The sequence below is a fragment of the Chiloscyllium punctatum genome, chromosome 7 (genome assembly GCF_047496795.1).
Source record: "Chiloscyllium punctatum isolate Juve2018m chromosome 7, sChiPun1.3, whole genome shotgun sequence".
Taxonomy (NCBI): Eukaryota; Metazoa; Chordata; class Chondrichthyes; order Orectolobiformes; family Hemiscylliidae; genus Chiloscyllium; species Chiloscyllium punctatum.
The window spans coordinates 63,443,991-63,467,066 of record NC_092745.1 but is presented as its reverse complement, the minus strand read 5'-3'; the positions used below and the strand labels follow the sequence as shown (position 1 = coordinate 63,467,066).

Below are 23,076 nucleotides of genomic sequence, written 5' to 3'. Positions count from 1 at the left end.
TCCTCAGCCGTTCCTCATATGTTAGACCTACCATTCCAGGGATCATCCGTGTGAATCTCCGCTGGACACGTTCCAGTGCCAGTATGTCGTTCCTGAGGTGTGGGGACCAAAACTGGACACAGTACTCCAAATGGGGCCTAACCAGACCTTTATAAAGTCTCAGTAGCACAACAGTGCTTTTATATTCCAACCCTCTTGAGATAATTGACAACATTGCATTCGCTTTCTTAATCACGGACTCAACCTGCATGTTTACCTTTAGAGAATCCTCAACTAGCACTCCCAGATCCCTCTGTACTCTGGCTTTACGAATTTTCTCACCGTTTAGAAAGTAGTTCATACTTGTATTCTTTTTTCCAAGGTGCAAGACCTCGCATTTGCTCGCATTGAATTCCATCAGCCATTTCCTGGACCACTCTTCCAAACTGTCTAGATCCTTCTGCAGCCTCCTCACTTCCTCAGTACTACCTGTCTGTCCACCTAACTTTGTATCATCGGCAAACTTTGCTAGATCATTAATATATAATGCGAACAGCTGCGGCCCCAACACTGAACCCTGCGGGACACCGCTTGTCACCGGCTGCCATTCCGAAAAAGAACCTTTTGTCCCAACTCTCTGCCTTCTGTCAGACAGCCAATCCTCAATCCATACCAGTAGCTCACCTCGAACACCTTGCTCAGCAGCCTCCCGTGTGGCACTTTATCAAAGGCCTTTTGGAAGTCTAGGTAGATAACATCCACTGGGTTTCCCTGGTCTAACCTACTTGTCATCTCTTCAAAGAACTCGAACAGGTTTGTCAGGCACGACCTCCCCTTACTAAATCCATGTTGACTTGTTCTAATCTGACCCTGCTCTTCCAAGAATTTAGAAACCTCATCCTTAATGATGGATTCTAGAATTTTACCAACAACTGAGGTTAGGCTAATTGGCCTATAATTTTCCATCTTTTGCCTTGATCCTTTCTTGAATAAGGGGGTTACAACAGCGATCTTCCAATCATCCGGGACTTTCCCTGACTCCAGTGACTTTTGAAAGATCTCAACCAACGCCTCTGCTATTTCCTCAGCCACCTCCCTCAGAACTCAAGGATGTAGCCCAGCGGGGCCAGGAGATTAATCAATTTTAAGACCTTTAGCTTTTCTAGCACTTTCTCTTTTGTAATGGCAACCATACTCAACTCAACCCCCGACTCCCTTTAATTGTTGGGATATTACTCATGTCTTCCACTGTGAAGACTGATGCAAAGTACTTATTAAGTTCTCCTGCTATTTCCTTATCTCCCATCACGAGGCTTCCAGCATCAGTTTGAAGTGGCCCAATGTCTACTCTTGCCTGTCGTTTGTTTCAGAGCTGGAAGTGTATGGTCTTTGTGAATAGACTTGAAATCAGAGATTCATAGCAGGACAAACAAGAAACCAGGGACCTAAACAGGTTTGTTCAGTTTGAGGCATTTGTGGAACTGGGGTATGGAATTGGTGGATAAACAACTGAATTTGTGGTGAGCATCAAAGATAATGTTTTGGTTTCTCTAAAAAGCTTGAATCAGTGGTAGGGAGCAAGGATTTTAAGGCAAGGGCGTACTGTTCTAGAGACAGGTACTAAACAACTACAGGTACACAATCGTTTATCCAAAATCAGAGAAGCTCCAAAATCTTTTTGTGGAGTGTGGAGCATCGTTTTGGCGTGCAAACAGGTGACCCAACTCCACACCCACTTGAACCATGTCACTCCAATGTGACGTGGCCCAGCACTGGCAGGCGTCAATTATGTCTCAATGCTGTACTATTCACACGTGTGTCTGTTGTGAAGTCACTTTTTTAATTGCACTGTGAAATGTCGTTTATTCTGAAAACTGAAAAATTCTGAATTCCAAAAAACAACCAGCCCCAAGGATTTCAGATAAAGGATTGTGTACCTGTTTTAGGAATATCAGTTGTGGCCCAGTTGGTAGCATTCCTACCTCTGTGATAGAGGTCGAAGGCTTAAATCCCAATCTAGAGACTTGAGCACAGATATCTGGGTGAACTCTCCAAGCATAGAGAGATTTTCAGTGGATGCCTCCTATTGAATAAGATTCAAGGCCCCATTGCACTATGTTGGATAGAAAAGATTCTATAACACTATTTCAAAGTGGAGTAAGAGAGCTTTTCCTGTTATCCTCGGTAATATTTATTCAACTTCACAAAATACCAATTATGTCATATTTACATTGTAACATTGCTGTCTGTGGGAACTTGCTGTGCTGACATGATTCCTGCAGTACAATAATCATTGCATACTTCAAAAAGTACTTTAGTGCCTATAAAGTACTTTGAACGTCCCGAGCTTGTGAAAAATCTTCTATAAATGCAGGGTTTTTGTCCCTTTTTTTCCCCCTAATTGGAGGGAATTTCTGCTTATCTACAGCAGATTTTAAAATCTCAAACAGCAGGTTATAGTCCAACAGGTTTATTTTGAAGTATTAACTTTCGGAGCACTGCTCCTTCATCAGGTAGCTATTGAACAGGATCATAAGACATAGAATTTATAGCAAAAGATCAGTGTCATGCAACTGAGATGATATATTGAACAAATCTAGATTGCTGTTAAGTCTTTCATCTTTTAGAATAGGTTGCATGTTTCGGTTCATTAATATGTAAATCCCAGAACTTCTTTTAAGTCACTTTCTCAAGAAAAGAAGCTCTGGGATTTACATATTAATAGCAATTTAGGTTTGTTCAATATATTGTTTCCAGTTGCATGACACTGTAATGTTTTTCTGTGAATTGCGTCTTATGATCCTGCTCCACAGTTACCTGAAGGAGTAGCGCTCCGAAAGCTAGCACTTCCAAATAAACCTGTTGGACTATAACCTTGTGATGTGTGATTTTTAGCTTTGTCCACCCCAGTCCAACACCTGATTCCTGATCTAATTTTCCATGTTTCTAAAGCCATGATGACAACATAATCATTCACTTTAAGGTTATGGATGACAAAGGCCCCTATAACAAGTTGCTATTATTCAGGAGGGAGAAGCAGAGGATGGTCATTGTTGAACAATTGGCAGAGTTCAAGAGGTCAGAGATGGGAGAGAAATTTGTCTTGATAACCTGGGGTTATCACTGAACTATGATTGACACTTCCATTTTATTTGGTGTCTTCTCTATCATACATATTGCCAACATGTCTATGACCATTTTATTGTGTCTTTGAGACGCAAGTACAAAACACTTATCAAACATTTTGGTTATTGAAATGTTATATTAGTATTTTGATTAGTTGACAAATGAATGCAAATATTGATTTTTTTTTAATTTAAGAAACACCTTTAATATTTACTTCAATTTGCCCCTCTTCAATTTTGTTTCAACATCCCAAAACAATGCATTGTTGGCAATTGAAAAATGCGATATCCCTGGCAGCCATAAGATGTCATTTGGCAACTGACCACTGCATGTGTAATGATTTTCTTGACAAACGTACTGCTGTTTATCCATCCCTCTTTCACAGAAAAGGGTAAAAGACAGAAGAAAGAAAGAATTGTCTTAATACTAGTTACTGGTTCCTCATAAGTGCTTGATTGGTTACTCATGATGCAGAAAAATATTAATCTATCATGAAACAATATTGAATAACTTGGAATTATATTCAATATTAAACATTTCCCCCCAAACATGGTTTGTTAAAATTGATAAAACACAAAATAAAGTTAAAAAAGGAATCTCAGCGTTAGGACCAAAACAATAGTTTATTAATAATGTTGATGGACTTCCCTGTACTTAGAATTACATGATCACAAAGAAACAAGGCACTTTTTGAATACAGATCTGTAAAGTCAACATGCATATGTTGTGGTGCAAATACATGACATTGTCCTTATTGCTATAATAAATTATTGCTTTATCCCATTTACTTTTATTATCTCCTGACTGATAAATTGCTCAGTTGTAAGCTCCTTTAATGCCTGCATAGCAGTGTCTCACCACATGCACTTTCTATAGTTCAACGCCGACAAAATAGAAAATAAGAATTGCATAGCCAGTTTAAATTCATTTAAACTCCATTCTCCTCATATTGTGCTTTCGTTGGACTTCAAAAAAATCATACAAAGCATGGCATTCTAAATAAGATAAATTTCCTGTTTACCAAGAGGAAGAATATTAATGGTGGGAAGCATTATATCTTGACACTTAGTTACAATCTTTAAGACTCAGGTTGCCACTTCACTGAGTAGAGCTCCCTTAACTTTGCTTTGGAAAATGCATGTTAGCCCACCACATAACAGCACCAATGTTCATATTCTAATTTGCTGTATTAACCACTTTCAGAGATTGCATATTTCAAACAATGTTGGCCCTGGCAATAATTTGAGATGTACCAAGTTCATTTCATGCAATGACTTTATGACAAAAAAAATGTACCTGTTATTTCATGAGACTGCATTATAACAAATGTTCAGCATGCAAATCCATGATGTCAATGATTTAGTTTTTAGTTCAAGAAATAGAGCAGGATTATACAATATGGGTTGTAAGGAAGATAGTCACATCTCATTAACAACAACTTCTTTGAAAATTTATTTTTGGTACCAAGGTAGACACACGCTGTATCATTTTTGTTTTTTATCTAGATTAATAGTGTCAGCACTGTGGAAATCTCAGGTGATAACGTTATGAGCTTTCAATACTGAAAGCTGCTGGAAGACATGACTGTGATTCAGCAAGATCTAATTCTTTTGGACCGTTCATGCTGAGATTTGGTGCTCCAAACTGGATTTTGTTTGTGTGCTTCTAATTTTAGTTTGGGAGAAGTGGGCATGAGCTTGGAAGTCAATTTTAAACCTAAATTTTCAACTAAGTAATTATCAGTAAAAGCAGGAAGTTAATCTTTCATTGCTATCCAGCAAGTTACATGGTGTTTAGAACTTTTCCAAACCATTATTGTCCTAGATCAAAACCATTGTTTTTCCTTCAAAGATTTCTGATTGTGTGGTATGTGACCCAAGACCATCCCAGACCCAAATGATGCAAGTCTCTCTCTCTAGGACATTATTGAGTAAACTTCCAATTCTAACCACCTAAACAAGTGGAAGAAGTAAAGAGTAGATCTGAAGTACACTATTACCTCAGGTCACTCGAAGGCTTTCTTGCCAGTTGAAGAACAATAGTAAAGCACCTGGAATATATTATCGACCAGTGTTTTTAGTTTGAGGTTTGCAGCAGGCCAAAGAGAGAACCAAGACAAAAGTATTTTCTTTTTCTCTGTTATAAAATAGAGTACCTAGAGAGCATACTAAGATCAATGAAAGAACAATTTTAATTAATTACAGTTAAGCAAAATTCTTAAGATAACTTTGCATGAATCTATTAAACCCATTGTACAGCTTGTGGTGAAGGTTCCTCTGAAGTTGGAGCTGTTCCTTGGAGTGTGTATACAGTTTTCTTAACTCCTCTGGCATACAAGGTGCCAGAGTGAACATTTGTGGAAGCCTTGACTTTTTCATTGCTATCAGCACAGCCAGAATTTGCTTTTTCGTTCTGGAGAGATTCAATTAAATCAAGGAGTGAGCTGGCAGCCAGCTCTACTTCACTGATCACTAACTGAGGTCCTTTCTTGTCCATTTTGCTTTCTCTAATGTAAGATGCTTTCACTTCATCAAATGAGAAAGTCCAGAGTATATTAAATTTACCAGCCACATTCATTGCTGAGGAACAAACCATTTCTATACACTTCTTAAGTTGGTCATTGACTTCATTTTCACCTGTAAAAAGGTTTATAAAGAAAAGTAATTAAATATTTTCATTCTCCAGTTATAAGGATCAAATTTTAGTTTTTAAAAATGAAGTGTTACATTGTGACAGAGGTGAATTGGAGTCTTTAATTAATTATGACCATGCATTGTTTTAACATAAAGTAACAATCCCAGGCTAGATCTAAAACAAAGTGCAGAAAACAAAACTGGGTTCAAGGCAAATTGATTAAATTAGCAAAGAGTGAAAATAAAGAGACTTTTACGACTTTCTTAGTATAAAATGTTCACTGCTGACCAGCCTGGTAAAAATCCAGGTCAGTAGCATTTTTGATCTTTCAAAAATCACTGAAGTCAGGGAAAGTCCCAGGTGATTGGAAAATTGCTGTTGTAACCCCCTTGTTCAAGAAGGGATCAAGACAGAAGGCCAATTAGCCTAACTTCGGTTGTAGGTAAAATTCTAGAATCCATCATTAAGGATGAAATTTCTAAATTCTTGGAAGTGCAGGGTCGGATTAGAACAAGTCAACATGGATTTAGTCAGGGGAGGTTATGTCTGACAAACCTGTTAGAATTCTTTGAAGAGGTAACAAGTAGGTAAGACCTGGGAAACCAAGGGGATGTCGTCTATCTAGACTTCCAAAAGGCCTTTGATAAGGTGCCTCACGGGAGGCTGCTGAGTAAGGGGAGGGCCCATGGTGTTTGAGGTGAGCTACTGGTATGGATTGGCAATTGGCTGTCTGACAGAAGGCAGAGAGTTGGGATAAAAGGTACTTTTTCTGAATGGCAGCTGGTGACAAGTGGGGTCCCACAGGGTTCAGTGTTGCGGCCACAGCTGTTCAGTTTTTATATAAATGATCTGGATGAAGGGACTGGGGCATTCTGGCGAAGTTCGCCGATGATACGAAGTTAGGCGGACAGGCAGGCAGTACCGAGGAGGTAGGGAGGCTAGACAAGATTCAGACAGTTTAGGAGAGTGGTCCAGGAAATGGCGGATGAAATTCAATGTGAGCAAATGCGAGGTCTTGCACTTTGGAAAAAAGAATACAGGCATGAACTCTTTCTTTTACATGTGAGAAAATTCATAAAGCCAAAGTACAAAGGGATCTGGGAGTACTAGTCTAGGATTCTCTAAAGGCTGATTTGCAGGTTGAATCAGTGATTAAGAAAGCAAATGTAAATGTTGTCATTTATCTCAAGAGGGTTGAAATATAAAAGCAGCGATGTGCTACTGAGACTTTATAAAGCTCTAGTTAGGCCCCATTTAGAATACTGTATCCAATTTTGGGCACCACACCTCAGGAAGGACATACTGGCACTGGAGCGTGTCTAACGGAGGTTCATACAGATGATCGCTGGAATAGTAGGCCTAACACATGATGATCAGCTGAGGATCCTGGGATGTATTGATTTTAGTTTAGAAGGTTGGGGGGAGATCTAATAGAAACTTAGAAGGTAATGCGTGGCTTGGAAAGGGTGGACCCTGGGAGGTTGTTTCCGTTAGGCAGGGAGACTAGGACCCATGAGCATTGCCACAGAATTAGAGGGGGTCAATTTAGAATGGAAATGAGGAGACATTTCTTCAGTCAGAGAGTGGTGGGCCTGTGGAATTTATTGCTATGGAGCACAGTCGAGGCTGGGATGTTGAGTGTCTTCCAAGACAGAGATTGATAAATTCTTAATCTCACAAGGAATTAAGGGCTATGGGGAAAGTGCAGGTAAGTGGAATTGAAACACCCATCAGGCATGATTAAATGGCAGAGTGGACTCGATGGGCTGAATGGCCTTGCTTCCACTCTTATGTCTTATGGTCTTATAGTAGCAGACTGAATTCCATTACGGAAAAAAGTGTGAAACAGTTAAGAGAACGTGGTTTAATATTTTAAGTTGTCAGGTATTACGTTCATTTATGTCATGATGGTTGGGCTTCAACACTTTGGTATTTTCTTCAAACTTCAGAGTTCAAAACCTTCACCTTATATATGTTGTGCATTGCATGCCATATTTAAGATGACCATTTGCCTCTTAGTTACAATATTGATCTCTGCAGAATAGTTGACCTATCCACCATTTTTTTCTGATCCTTTAGATCAATGAATGATACACATGCATTCAAATAGTATGCATGTGGGCTAAAGTTAATGGGCGAGTTTATCCACAGGTTAAATAATATATAACAGCGAGGGTCACCCAGGATGCTGGGAATAACATACATGGAAAAAAATGAAGTTAGCACATCCATGAGGGATTGAATACCTTTTTGGCATCGTGTTCCTTATCCAGTTTAAGAGACCAGAATATTATAACTGTAGGTTACCTCGGTGTGAAAATAAATTATTTGACATTTTGTGTGAAAATCTGTAGAGATTTCCATAATCCAATATTGCATGAGATGATGCAAACTTTCAGAACATTAAAAGCAATTTGCATTTTTGTTGAGAACTGAAGTCCATGAAAGTATTCTGTCATGCTTAATGAATCTGTGATTCTGAAGTCAGGGCTGTTTAATCACCACAATTCAAGATGCAATGATAAAAGAATTTTTCACATTTTGCTAATGGGCAGATGCCCCTACTGCATCTTGACACAGATTTGTTGAATGGTTTGTTTATGCAAACATTTTAGAGGAAAACAAGCTTTGCAGGATTTACAATTAATAAGCAATTATTTCTCCCTCCTGCATGAAAGAGTGAAGATGACTTTCATGGAGAAGTTGGGAGTGAGAGAAAACAAATCAGATGTTTTTAAAACCAAAAAGCTATTTAACAGTAATAAATTGCAAGAAAAGCTGTTATATTCTAACTCCACACAGAAAAAAATTAAACAGACCTATGTTTCAATGTAATATTTTACTAACAAAACATCACAATTTTAAAATAAAAGCCACATTTTTTTTTGACCTGGTTTAAGTCCATCAAGATGATATACCTGGGGGCTGACTATCTAACAAATGAATCATGCTTCCAAATTGAAGAAATTGCAAGTTCAAATTATTTACAAAAGAAAATCAAAAGATGTAGCTAATTTTGGAGATAGGGATTTGAATAATTTTCAAATAGTAGATTTCTCTACTGTTAGCATGGTTAAAGCCATAATTTAAAATATTTTACCTCTCAACACAGAAGTCATCATATGGTACATCTTGTTATAACTTCTATTAAACTCCACCAATTCACCACTAACATTGCTCAAATTCTTTATGGAGCTTGGGTGCCAAGTAGGATGTTCCTTGATTAGAGTACCCATCTTCTTGCAGAAAGTTATAATAAAAACAATAAAACAGTCATAAATTATAAATTGCAGCACACAGTAAATTTAGCAGTGTTCCAACTTTCAATGCAACTGCCCTATTTCATTCAAAAGACATGCAATCTCAAATAAACTAGATCAAATCATTTTAAAGATAAATCAGATTGTCATAAATATAGACTCAATTATATTATACAATGCAACATTAGCATGCTAAGGATATTAAGACAGATGATCTAAATGGCACATTCAGTACCACAACTTTTACCTCTAAATTCCTTTTTATCAAGGGCTTCTATTGTATTAATAAGTCTAAAGGGCAACTGACATCTGAAATTGCTCAATCTGAATTGAAATCTGCTCTGAAATTCTGTTAATATTTTGACAGCTGTGACAAATTCCACCATAGAAGCTGATATAATCCACAACATTCTAGAACAAGCAAATTTTAATTACAATAATGCACATTATTAAAAAAAGTCAATTTGCCCACCTCTACCAATGGATGTTGGGACAGTGAATAAATTTAAGGGGGAGTTAGACAGATTTTTAATTGGTAATGGGCTGAAGGGAGATGGAGAAAAGGCAGGAAAATGGGGGTGAGGAGCGTATCAGTAATGATCGAATGGTGGAGCAGACTAAATGGGACAAATGGCCTAATTTTGCTCCTCTATCTTGTGAACTCTCAATATTCACAGATTCTCAAAGACAATCTAGTGTTTAGATCTTCAAAACAAATCAACTCTTTTTTTGTGCCATACCCCATATACCAAATTTAATTGAAATCAATCTTTTATTAAAGAAATACTATTTACAAACAGACTAACAAACATTACCCCAGATAATAAAAGAAGGCATTCAATCATAATCTTCTATACTTTCAACCTAAGCGTCAATATAAGCTGGTATTACAAAATAAAGAACAAGCAGTGACCAAAATAAACTGAACAATGAATTTTTAAACAAGCTTAACAGACAAAAGTTGTCTTTTATAACCATTGATGATCACATGGTCCTGTGCCTGCTATATAAACATTTCAACTTGACAGTTTGCTTTGTGTGTTTTATATAGGTGACAAAGAGTTGACCACTGGAGGAGATACTTATTGGCTTTTCTCTTCCCACTTCAATAAATCACACACTATAACGCAAGTAGCCATTGGACTCCTTTGTTCCAAGAAGAAAACAGGTTTTCTCTATGAAATATTTAAACTCTGGTTTGTAATTTGCAAAACAACAAACATTTCTCACTGCATGCCATGTCCAAGTGCCAAAAGACGTGCAATCTCAAATAAACTAGATGAATAAGCAATATTTTCCCAATTTAAATTGAAACAATGGTGTTGCCAACGCAAGTTTAACTATTGTAAAACTTAAATCACCCAGCACCCAATTGTGTAACTGTAGTAACAAAAATGTGCACATCTCCTCAATAAACACGGCTAATTGATGACATGTGGCAGTCTATTCATATAGAGTAATGGATAAAAGACATTTTGACAAGCAAAATTTTAAAGAAAGAATTTCAATCATTAATCCTTTTACAGATTCTAATTAATAAAATGCAAATTTCATATTGTACAAACGAGCTTAATCCAGAAATTGTTTGCACTCAGTCAGGGAAGAGACTGTGGTGCTGGAGATAACAGAACCTGTTTTGTCCAGATAAGATGTGCATCAAGCACAGGACCAGCAGTAAATAGATATGAACATATGCATAGGTCTAAATCTTCCAAGAGCCTACCAATATCACTATTACATTATCTATTAAGTCAGAACATTCTATTTTAAAATAGGAAGATTCATTTGAATTCGTTTAGCTTATGTTATGGAATAAAATTAATATAGCCAAGATAGATATTCAATTACTTACTGAAATGTCAGGTTAAATACTAGCATTTTTAAACAAGTCAGCAAATAAAATTGGTTCTTTACATAATTTCTTACAAGTTACAACAGCATTTTTACATAAACCAACTTGCTAAATGTAATTATGGGTGTATAATTTCATTCATGGAATTTGAGTTTCAAATTGGTTGAAATTTGAGTGTTGGTTACTTCTATGGAGAGTTTTCTTTAAAAAAAGGCCAGACAGACCTTCCAGAACAGTGACGAAATCCAGCATTTGTCATTATGCAGGTGTCTACAGACCACTGTGGTGTTAACAGGTGGGGTAAATATTTAAAGTTAAAAATCACACAACACCAGGTTATAGTCCAACAGGTTTATTTGGAATCACTAGCTTTTGGAGCATTGCTCCTTCATCAGGTGATTGAGGAGAATAAGATTGTAAGACACAGAATGTATAGCAAAAGTTTCCAGTGTGATGTAACTGAAATTATATATTGAAAAAGACCCAGATTGTTTGTTAAGTCACTCATCCTTTAGAATTACCATGTTGATATCAGGTCTTTCATATGTATACCGCAAAACTTTTTTTTTATTAAGTTACATTCTCAAGTGCACTTTAACAATTGGTGTCATGTCGGCCCAGATAAGGTACTGAAACGTGTTAATTCCCTGTGAGGCTGTCTGTGCCACAATGGTTGGACTGATTCTAATCTAAAAAATGGATTTTCAGAATCTTACATGGATTCATGCAGTTTTTGAGCAAATTAAAATGTAATTCAGCAAGTACAAATTCACTTCACAAACTTATGTGCATGTCTGCATGTGGGTGTGTGTGGTGGGGGGGGGGGGGGGAAGCTTATGAGCGTATGAGAGCGCGTGTGTGTATATGTGTCCGAGTGTGTGTGTGTGTGTCCGAGTGTGTGTGTGTGTGTCCGAGTGTGTGTGTGTGTGTGTGTGTGTGTGAGTGTGTGTGAGTGTGTATATCTGTGCGTGTTGCATGAACCCAATGTCCCAGTTGAGGCCATCCCCATGGGTACCGAACTTGGCGATCAATAGCCAAGGGTTCATGTCACACTACAGGTAACCCCATTGTACTATATACACACACAGACGGACACACATGCAGACCCTCTCTCACACGCTCACACATACACTCAAACACACACCCTCTCAGAGACACTCATAAGCCCCCCCACCCCACCACACACACATCCACATGCAGACATACACATAGGTTTGTGGGGTGAATTTTTATTTGCAGAATAATATTTTAATTTGCTCAAAAACTGCATGAATCCATGTAAAATTCTGAAAATTCACTTTTTAGATTAGAATCAGTCTGACCATTGTGGCACCGACATCCTCACAGAGTTAACACCTTCAATGCCTTATCTGGGCTGACATGACACCAATTGTTAAAATGCACTTGAGAATGCAACTTTTTTTAAAATGTTTTTCGATTTACATATGAAAGAACTGATACCAACATGGTCATTCTAAAAGATGAGACACTTAACAAACAATCCAGGTATTTTTCAATATTATAATTTCAGTTACATCACACTGGAAACTTCTGCTGATCACCTGATGAAGGAGCAGCGCTCTGAAAGCTAGTGATTCCAAATAAACCTGTTGGACTATAACCTGGTGTTGTATGATTTTTAACTTTGTACACCACAGTCCAACACTGATGTCTCCAAATCATAAATATTTGAAGGTCATCAATTTTGTTTTCAGTTCAGAAGAACCTAGGATGAGGGCTGAGCTCAGAAACAAGTTTCATTTCTCTACCAGGGTACTTCAGAGAAGTACATCACTCAGAAGTATTTAGTAGATAAAGCTTTCAATCTCAGAGTTTGCATCGAAATCTGCAGGTTATTAGAATTGGAAAAGCTTAAACTCTCAGATTTGTGGAAAGGTTCATGTCATCTTCACATATTTCAAAAGGACTCATCAAATTGGCTTCACCATCCACAGCCAAGAAACTGTAAGGGGTCAGTCAAGTAGAACCTCAAGGTATGAGATAGTGGTATAATCTCTTCGGACTTTAGACTGTGTAATGGATAGTGTCAGCAAACACATCAAAACTTCACTTTGCTGTGTGTTATAAGCTCTTTCTAATAACTTTCCATGTTTGGATAGCATGACCTTTTAAAATACTTCTGCTTTCATGTGATAAATCTACATTTTTAAAGCAAATATGTAGCCTCGTATAAATATGTTTCAGTGACTAACCATCAGTTGAACTAACGAAACAAAAAAAAAAGTGATCTATTAATTACTCCCGGTGCTACGAGCTAGTAAGGGCAGGAATAGGAGGATAGAGCAGATGAATGCATGGCTGAGGAGCTGGTGTCCAGGATAAGGATTCACATTTTTGGATCAATGGAACCAGTTTTGGGGTAGAAGTGACCTGTACAAGGAGGACAGATTGCACCTAAATTGGAAGGGGATTAACATATTGGCAGGGAGATTTGCTTGAGCTGCTTGGGAGGATATTTTTAGATTACTTACAGTGTGGAAACAGGCCCTTCGGCCCAACAAGTCCACACCGACCTGCCGAAGCGCAACCCACCTAGACCCATTCCCCTACATCTACCCCTTCACCTAACACTACGGGCAATTTAGCATGGCCAATTCACCTAACCTACACATTTTTAGATTGTGGGAGGAAACCCACGCAGACACTGGGAGAATGTGCAAACTCCACACAGACAGTCGCCTGAGGCGGGAACTGAACCCGGGTCTCTAGTGCTGTGAGGCAGCAGTGCTAACCACTGTGCCACCGTGATACTAGTAAGGTGGGAGGGTGGGACCAAGGGAGTACATGAGGAAAGAGGTCAATCTGAGACTGGTACAGTTGAGAACAAAGGTGAGTGAAACAGTCAGGGCAGGCAGGGATAAAGCAGAGAACAAGGTAGAACTGATAAATTAAACTGCATTTATTTCAATGCAAGAAGCCTAACAGGGAAGGCAGATGCACTCAGGGCATGGTTGGGAACATAGGACTGGGATATCATAGCAATTACAGAAACGTGGCTCAGAGATGGACAGGACTGGCAGCTTCATGTTCCAGGATACAAATGCTACAGGAAGGACAGAAAGGGAGGCAAGAGAGGAGGGGGAGTGGCTTTTTTGATAAGGGATAGCAGTACAGCTGTACTGAGGGAGGATATTCACGAAAATACATCCAGGGAAGTTATTTGGATGGAACTGAGAAATAAGAAAGGGATGATCACCTTATTGGGATTGTATTATAGACCCCAAATAGTTAGAGAGAAATTGAGAAACCAATTTCTAAGGAGATCTCAGTTATCTGTATGAATAATAGGTGGTTATGGTAGGGGATTTTAACTTTCCAAACATTGACTGGGACTGCCATTGTGTTAAGAGTTTGGGTGGAGAGGAATTTGTTAAGTGTGCACAAGAAAAAATTCTGATTCAGTATGTGGATGTACCTACTGGAGAAGGTGCGAAACTTGACCTACTCTTGGGAAATAAGGCAGGGCAGGTGACTGGGGTGTCAGTGGGGGAGCACTTTGGGGCCAGCGACCATAAATCTCTTAGTTTTAAAATAGTGATGGAAAAAGATACACCAGATCTAAAAGTTGAAGTTCTAAATTGGAGAAAGGCCAATTTTGATGGTATTAGGCAAGAACTTTCAAAAGCTGATTGGATGCAGATGTTCACAGGCAAAAGGGCGGCTAGAAAATGGGAAGCCTTCAGGAATGAGATAGCGAGAATCCAGACAAAGTATATTCCTGTTAGGGTGAAAGGAAAGGCTGGTATAGGGAATGCTGGATGACTAAGAAATTGAGGGTTTGGTTAAGAAAAAGGAAGCAGATGTCAGGTATAGACAGGATAGATCGAGTGAATCCTTAGAAGAGTATAAAGGCAGTAGGAGTATACTTAAGAGGGAAATCAGGAGGGCAAAAAGGAGACATGAGATAGCTTTGGCAAATAGAGTTAAGGAGAATCCAAAGGGTTTTTACAAATACTTTAAAGGATAAAAGGGTAACTAGGGAGAGAATAGGGCCCCTCAAAGATCAGCAAGGCAGCCTTTGTGTGGAGCTGCAGGAGATGGGGAGATACTAAACGAATATTTTGCATCAGTGTTTGCTGTGGAAAAGGACAGGAAGATATAGAATGTAGGGAAATAAATGGTGACATCCTGAAAAATGTCCATATTACAGAGGAGGAAGTGCTGGATGTCTTGAAACACAAAAGTGGATAAATCCCCAGGACCTGATCAGGTGTACTGGGAAGCTAGGGAAGTGATTGCTGGGCCTCTGGCTGAGATATTTGTATCATTGATAGTCACAGGTAAAGTGCCAGAAGACTGGAGGTTGGCTAACATGGTGCCACTGTTTAAGAAGGGTGGTAAGAACAAGCCAGGGAACGATAGACCAGTGAACCTGAGGTCAGTGGTGGGCAAGTTGTTGGAGGGAATCCTGAGGGACAGGATGTACATGTATTTGGAAAGGCAAGGACTGATTAGGGATAGTCAACATGGCTTTATGCGTGGGAAATCATGTCTCACAAACTTGATTGAGTTTTTTGAAGTAGTAACAAAGAGGGTTGATGAGGGCAGAGCAGTAGATGTGATCTATATGAACTTCAGTCTCCCATAGGAACGCCTTACTGACGAGTAAGGTCAGATCTCATGGAATACAGGGAGAACTAGCCATTTGGATACAGAACTAGCTCAAAGGTAGAAGACAGAGGGTGGTGGTGGAGGTTTGTTTTTCAGACTGGAGGCCTGTGACCAGTGGAGTGCCACAAGGATCAGTGCTGGGTCCATTACTTTTCATCATTTATATAAATGATTTGGAATGTATAGTTAGTAAGTTTGCAGATGACACCAAAATTGGAGGTGTAGTGGACCACGAAGAAGATTACCTCAGATTACAATGGGATTTTGATCAGATGGGCCAATGGGCTGAGAAGTGGCACATGGAGTTTAATTTAGATAAATAGGAGGTACTGCATTTTGGGAAAGCAAATCTTAGTAGGACTTATAGATTTAATGGTAAGGTCCTGGGGAGTGTTGCTGAACAAAGAGATCTTGGAGTGCAGGTTCATAGCTCCTTGAAAGTGGAGTAGCAGGTAGATAGGATTGTGAAGGCGGTGTTTGGTATGCTTTCCTTTATTGGTCAGAGTACTGAGTACATGTTGCGGCTGTACAGGACATTGGTAAGGCCACTGTTGGAATATTGCGTGCAATTCTGGTCTCCTTCCTATCGGAAATATGTTATTAAGGTTGAAAGGGTTCCGAAAAGATTTATAAGGATGTTGCCAGGGTTGGAGGATTTAAGCTGTAGGGAGAGGTTGAATAGGCTAGGGCTGTTTTCCCTGGAGTGTCGGAGGCTAAGGGGTGACCTTTATAGAGGTTTATAGATTCACGAGGGGCATGAATAGGGTAAATAGACAAAGTATTTTCTCTGGGGTGAGGGAGTCCAGAACAAGAGGGCATAGGTTTAGGGTGAGGGGGGAAAGATATAAAAGAGACTCAAGAGGCAACTTTTCCACTCAGAGGGTAGTAAGTTTATGGAACGAGCTGCCAGAGGAAGTGGTGGAGGCTAGTAGAATTGCAACATTTAAAAGGTATCTGGATAGGTATATGAATAGAAGAGTTTGGAGGGATATGGGCCGGGTGCTGGCAGGTGGGACTAGATTGGGTTGGGATATCTGGTCGGCATGGACGAGTTGGACTGAAGGGTCTGTTTCCATGCTGTACATCTCTATGACTCTGTGACTCTAAACTGGGTTTCATTTTGTGATTGAACTTGTCCAGTAGTACCACCAACTGGGATTGCAACATTTTATTTGACCCAAATTGTAAGTTAAACAATACGAAGGAGTAAATTGCTATTTTAAATGTTAATGTTGCAGGGGAAAGATTTTTAAGAGGAGATATAAACAGGCTGTCTTTTGAGTTTAGGTTAGAAGGGTACTTGCACAACACCCAGAATGTAATGCAATAAACTCCTCATTCACACAGACATGCCAACGTAAGATGATTACAACAAAGAAAGGCAACATGCACTGAGATCTTTGGAAAAGATGGAGAGATTACTTTTACTTTAGCTCTTTAAGGTGGTCATTAGAAATGTTGCAGTCCAGAAATATCTTCTTTCAGGTCACTATAGAAAATGAAGGTTGGAGGTTTCTGGTGATTAACTCAATGATTCACTCCAAGGAACAGAAAGTTTGGTTTTTTTTAAGTCAATTTGGTTGATCACCCTGTAATTAAAAAAAAATCAATATTGCAAGACAGGCAAATTAGCTCCACTTTTCTGTTGTGGATATTTTCGGCAGGATCCTTTTACTCATACCCTCTCTGACACTCTGGATTGTCGTTAGGATTAGTAAAGCATTTCCTAACACAAGCCAGTTTCCATCATGTGACAACAGTTTGTTGTTTTCCATTGTCAACCCAATGGGTTAATGGCAAAACAATTTTTCCACAGAAAGAATGAATTACAACTGTTTGCACCTTATTGGGATAAAATGGCTTCCATCTCAACCCTTTTTCTGAAATTTCAAGTTTGCAGATACCACATATTGCAGGGAATGATTGTTTTGTATTACTGTCTGAATGCTTACAGAGACTGAGGTACAAAGAACTTCTGATGCTGGAGATCTGAAACAAAAATAAACATTGCTGGAAAAACTGACAGGTCAGGCAGCATCTGCAGAAAGAAAGCAAGAGTTAACATTTTGAGTCCAGTGACTCTTTATTAGAACAGTTCTGATGAACAGTCACTGGACTCAAAACATTAACTCTGCTTTCTTCCCACAGATGCTGACAGTCCTGCTGAGTTACTCCAGCGATTTCTGTTTATGTTCCAGACAGTAATAAGAGCTATTTGCACATATGATCTGTTGCATCCCAATGTTTCTTCAAATGTTAAGTCGTAAAAGGAGCAATTTGCATTTTAAATGACTGTCCAGCAATAAGTCCAAACTTTGTTGGTCCCAGTCTGTATAGAAACTAAAGAGGTATCTGACCCCAGACTCCATCTTGGATGAAGGTAAATTGTCCACATTATCTAAACTTAAAATGGTGATCCTCCCCATGCATCACAGGCATAAAGCTGTGTAACAACTGGCAAATAGCATATAAATTGTAAAATTTCTTAATTACTTCTTTTTAAAAAATCCTAATGGCAATGTGAAATGGAAAGTAAATCCAAAATCAATAACAGTCAACTTTCTTAAGTTAAACCTCAAAAAAACTAACATCAACAAATGAGCTTTTGTGTCATTATACTAACTAAAGGTTAGATGACATTCTTGGACAGAGAAATAAGAGTTAACATTTCAAATCAGCATGATTCTTCTTCCATACTGAAAAGGAGTCAGATGTTAACCCTATTTTTCTTTCCACAGATACTGCTAACCTGCTGAATTTCTCCAGCACTGTCTGTGTTTCAGATTTCCACCATCTGCAATATTTTGCTTTTATTAGATATCGTTTTTTTCATTCTCAACATTCCAACTTTGCCTGACAACAGCAGCAAGTCCAGCTTATGAAACTATTCCTCTACACAGTAAAGAAGATGAATTTTGCACTGACCCTGAACTGACAACACTATAAAACCCCATTTATTTTTCTATAGATAAAAATTCCTTCAATATCTGAAGATTGAGAAAGTAATTTTGACTACAAACTCCAGTTGCAGTGACACTTTATTCATTTTATTTCCTTTGTTGGAAAGTGCACATATTGTAGTATTAGCCACAGTTCATTGTCTGCATTCTTGCCAAAGTCAGAAGGTTGTGGCTTCAAGAGCTGCTCTAGAACATGAGCACAAATCCTAATGCTGAGTGCAGTACAGTTCTGAGGGAGTACTGTATTAATCAGAACACTGCATCTCTCTTATGTATAAATTTGGGGCTCCATCTATTCTTTCAGGTGAATGCAAAATATCCCACAGTACTTTCAAATAAAAGCAAAAGGAGTTGGTCAATGTTTAATCTTCAACAAACATCACAAAAAACAGATTACCTCATTGTTATCACATTCCTGTTGGAGCAGATTTGTAATGCCCAATTTAGTTGTCACATTGCCTAAATTACAACAGTGAGTGTATGTCAGAAATACTTCATTGTTTGTAACGCACTTTGGGAAGGTACATGGTCATGAAAATGCTATATAAATGCAAGTCAGTCTTTCTTTTTAATAGTGGCATTGACACATGCATCTTTGAACACTGGAAATAGATCCAGTAATGAAGCAGTACTAATGGAATATCACTTGCAGAAAACCGCTGGAGTAATGGAGCACTTTGTTCTCTATTTCATTATTATTTATCTGAAAGAAATGATTCGCAATGTGTCAATTCTATTTGGAAACAACCAGTATCTCACTGAAAAACCCATTTGTAGTAAAGCCTAGGCATAAAGTGTCCATAAAACTATAGGTTCACCATGTGTTCAAACCTAACTTCAGCCAATGTCTTCCCATCACTATCATGATCACAGAGTGACAGAGTTATACAGCATGGAAATAGACCCTTCAATCCAACTCATGCATGCCGACCAGATATCCCAATCTGACCTAATCCTATTTGGCCATATCATTAAATTTCAGACAGAACAGAAAGCCAAACCATTTTTAAGCTTCTTTACCTTGGAAATAGCAAACATAATAAAATGTGTTTCCATAGCTAATCAGCGAGTTCAGAGAGGAATGGGAACTCTCTTAGGGGGTCAGCGATGGCCTAGTGGTATTATTACTGGACTGTTAACTCAGAGACCCAGGTAATGTCTGAATTATTAGGTACTGGACAGCAATTCAGTTTTGCTTTGAAAATGCAGCCATTTAAACTAAGCACAAATCAATCTATTTTCAATCTTTCAATTAAAGGTTATTCCATTAGAGATTTCAACAGATGTAAAAGAGAGGTCTCACTGGACATAAAACTTACCCATAAAACAATAACCACAGATGAATACATTTAAAGCATGTTAACACAAGCTACAAATGGCTCTGATTTTCAAGATACCCATTTGAAATAGTAACATTAAATCGTACTTATTTTTCCATGCATAGACTACAACAGCAATTCTTGATTTTGCAGAGCAATTTTTAAGTGAGAGACATTCTGCAGAGGAAGGATTAATATTATACCAAAATGATTATCACAAAATAACAGGACAATTAAAATAACAAGCCCTTTAAATTTCTCTGACATTAAAATACTTTTGTCATTTGTTCTTACTGAAAAGCAAGAAATGTGTGGATGTTGACAGTGGATTTAATAAAAACTCCACAAATATTAATACTTGGTCTCTTGTTTATATATTGTTACTGTCAGCAAAGCTCAGGACATATACTCAAATTGCACCTACAAACCATATTCAGCAACCTTCCACTTAACGTGCATATTTGAAAAATTGAAAATACCTAATGTAATAGCTATGTACAATAGCTATTGTCCATCTTTATCTGTTCATGAACATTGCTTCCAGATGGCTTCAATCATAAAATTAAAACTTTGCTAACAAGGCATTATAGGATGCAGCTTGGTATTAAATCAGAACACCCACCAACGCTAATGACAAAAACGAAGCACAGAAATAAAGTGATGCAATACTTTCCAGAATTACAACTTTAAAAGATAGGTTACTGTAATAAACTGAGGCTCGAGATGTTACACACATTCAAAAACAAACATCCCTGACTCAAACATTTTCTATTTTATTTCTATGAAACGTTGCTCACTGCTGAGGTAGGACAAACATTTTCATGTACTAAATAAACACTACTTACATACTTCTGTTCACCACTCAATTTATTCTTTTGGGCCAAATGGGTAACAGAAGTGTCAGTAATAAAAGTTTTACATTACAATGAACACAAACCTTTAATATCCCTCACCTTTTTAAGTTCCATGAGATAGTTTTGTATTGACACCGACAATGCCATGCTCCACTTCTTTAATTTCTCAAATACCTCAAACATTAAAAAAAAATTGCTGTACTTATTATACAAAATCTGCACATATCATATATATGTATATACAAATAGCTGTCTGCTTTTAATATGGCATGGAACTCTAACATTTTCTAGGTTGAAAATTAATTGCTACACTATGGTTAGGGTGTACAGTTCTGGTCTTCATATTCTAAAGGAAGAGACATTGGAAAACATGCAAAAAACACTTGTTTGGATGATATTGGAACTGTGTATCACGGAAGACTGAACAAATTGGAGCTCTCTCTTAAAAACATACAGAGGGGAGACAGAGGGATGATTAAGAAAATGTTTTTACTTGTGAGTGCAAGATAAGGGGTCAGAAATATACATAGCCACAAACACATCCAATAGAGAGAGAATTCAAAAGAAACATTTACTCAAAAGTGTGGCAAGAATGTGGAATGCACTATGACAAGGAGTTATTGGAGCAAATAGCACAGATTTATTTAAAGATAGGCTAGATGAATAAATGAATGAGAAAAAGAAGTATTGCTGATAGATGAAGTTCAGCAAGAAGTGGTTCATGGGAACTGTAAATTAATGCTCTGTGTCTGTGAAATATGTTAAGGTTTTTAATTTTATCTTGAATGAATCATGTTAATAATGAGTAAAGATATTTCATAACAATTATATAGATGACTATAGAAGCTATAGAAAAAGGTCCTTTCCCCAAGAAAGCTTATCCTGGGTGAATGCAAGGCTTAAGCTGGGGATAAGGATATCAAAAGATACTGAGTAACTGAACAACTCAGTAACAGAAGAATGGTGAGAAACACAGGTCCAATGACTAATTAGTCCAAAGTGCAGCTGTAAGTTACTTGAAAGAGCTCCCTTGAAATGATCTTAGAAGGAAGTGGGGAAGAGAACGAGGTAGGATTTGGTGAGGAAGAAGCTTTAACTAAGTGTCAAAGTTTCACTAAGGGAAAGGTGTTGTCATCCTTGCAACAGGTTCTGTCCAGGTGATGTCATCTTGCAATCATCTACAAGGGGCCTTGGATGACAAGGACAATACTTGCAAATTAATGGACATTCGACAGAAAGGAAGTGATTTTTTTATGCTCCTAAAATGTCTTCTGCCTAAAGCTGCTGGTTTATCACCTTGAATGAATTACACAGAGGTTAATTAACTACCTCAGGTGATGAGTGAATTCACTTATTGCCTGAATCAATGCTATAAGGTAACATTACAGCACTAAATAAACAAAGCCTTTAATGCAAATCATCTTGCATTTAACTCCATTAACATACAATCATTTCTTCAAAGCTCTCACACTCACTATTCTGTATTTACCAAGAGAAAAAAAAATCAGTGTTGCCATGCAACAAAACAGTTGCTTCAAGGCTATGTACACTACCTACTGGTGAATGAGAGCATTAACCTATTGACAAATGGAATGATATTTCTCGTCACTTGCTATCTTTTATTAACCTTACGATGCTATACATTTAGGGTGATAAACAACAACTTTTGCTAAAGTAAATCTATCTTTGGGAGGCATAAACACTTTCATTTTGTTAATCTTTTACATACAGCCAGCAGTTGTAGAAGCGCAAAGTGATGAAATGACAAGAAAATCAAAGAACTACAGACGTTGGAAATCAAAGAAAACAGAAATTGCAGGAAAGACTCAGTAGATCTGGCAGGACCTGTAGACAGAAAGCAGAGTTAATTTTTAGGGTTCAGAGACTCTTTTTCAGAAGAGGTGAGGCTAGTTGTCATACTGCAACAAATCAACAAACTCAAATATTTGAACCTGTATGTATAAATATTTTGAAACACAAGTCATGACTTCAGATGTAGTATAGGTCGCTTGGTCCATATCATGATAAACATTTGAACAATTAAATTAATTTAATCAAAACTCCTATCTTCCTAAAATGATTTTTAAAAATTACTTCATATTAACATAATCACTAACAACTCAATAGTATTTGAGGAATACAGCAGAAAAAGTGCTGGCAGTGTAAAAGATTTTATGGCATGAGATAGTTCAATTTATGAACAACACAAGAAATAAGAGCAGCAGTAGCCGATATGGGCCTTCATGCCTGCTCCGCCATTCAATACAGTCATGGTTCATCTTGAGCTTCAACTCCACTCCCCCGACACTGCTCTTTTCATAACTCTTGGTTCCCTGAGAGGTCGAAAATCTTTCCTCTCAGTTTTGAATGTATTAAATTATGGAGCATATGCAACCCTCCAGGTAAAGAATTCCAAAGATTCACATTTCTTTGAGAGAAGTAATTTTTCCTCTTCTCAGT

The 23,076-nt window shown here is 37.9% G+C and overlaps 1 protein-coding gene across 2 annotated transcripts in view; it reads right to left on the bottom strand.

Moving 5' to 3' along the window:
* Nucleotides 1–3,709: 3,709 nt before the first annotated feature.
* kif14 (kinesin family member 14) overlaps nt 3,710–23,076 on the bottom strand; it is a 114,462-nt gene continuing 95,095 nt past the window's right edge. For both annotated transcript variants that reach the window (XM_072573837.1, XM_072573838.1), the window contains exons 28-30: nt 20,716–20,790; nt 8,840–8,975; nt 3,710–5,741 (exon numbers count right to left, since the gene is read on the bottom strand). In XM_072573837.1, the coding sequence (XP_072429938.1) occupies nt 5,347–5,741; nt 8,840–8,975; nt 20,716–20,790 (606 nt within the window). In that variant the 3' untranslated portion in view covers nt 3,710–5,346. The remainder of the gene's footprint in view (nt 5,742–8,839; nt 8,976–20,715; nt 20,791–23,076) is intronic.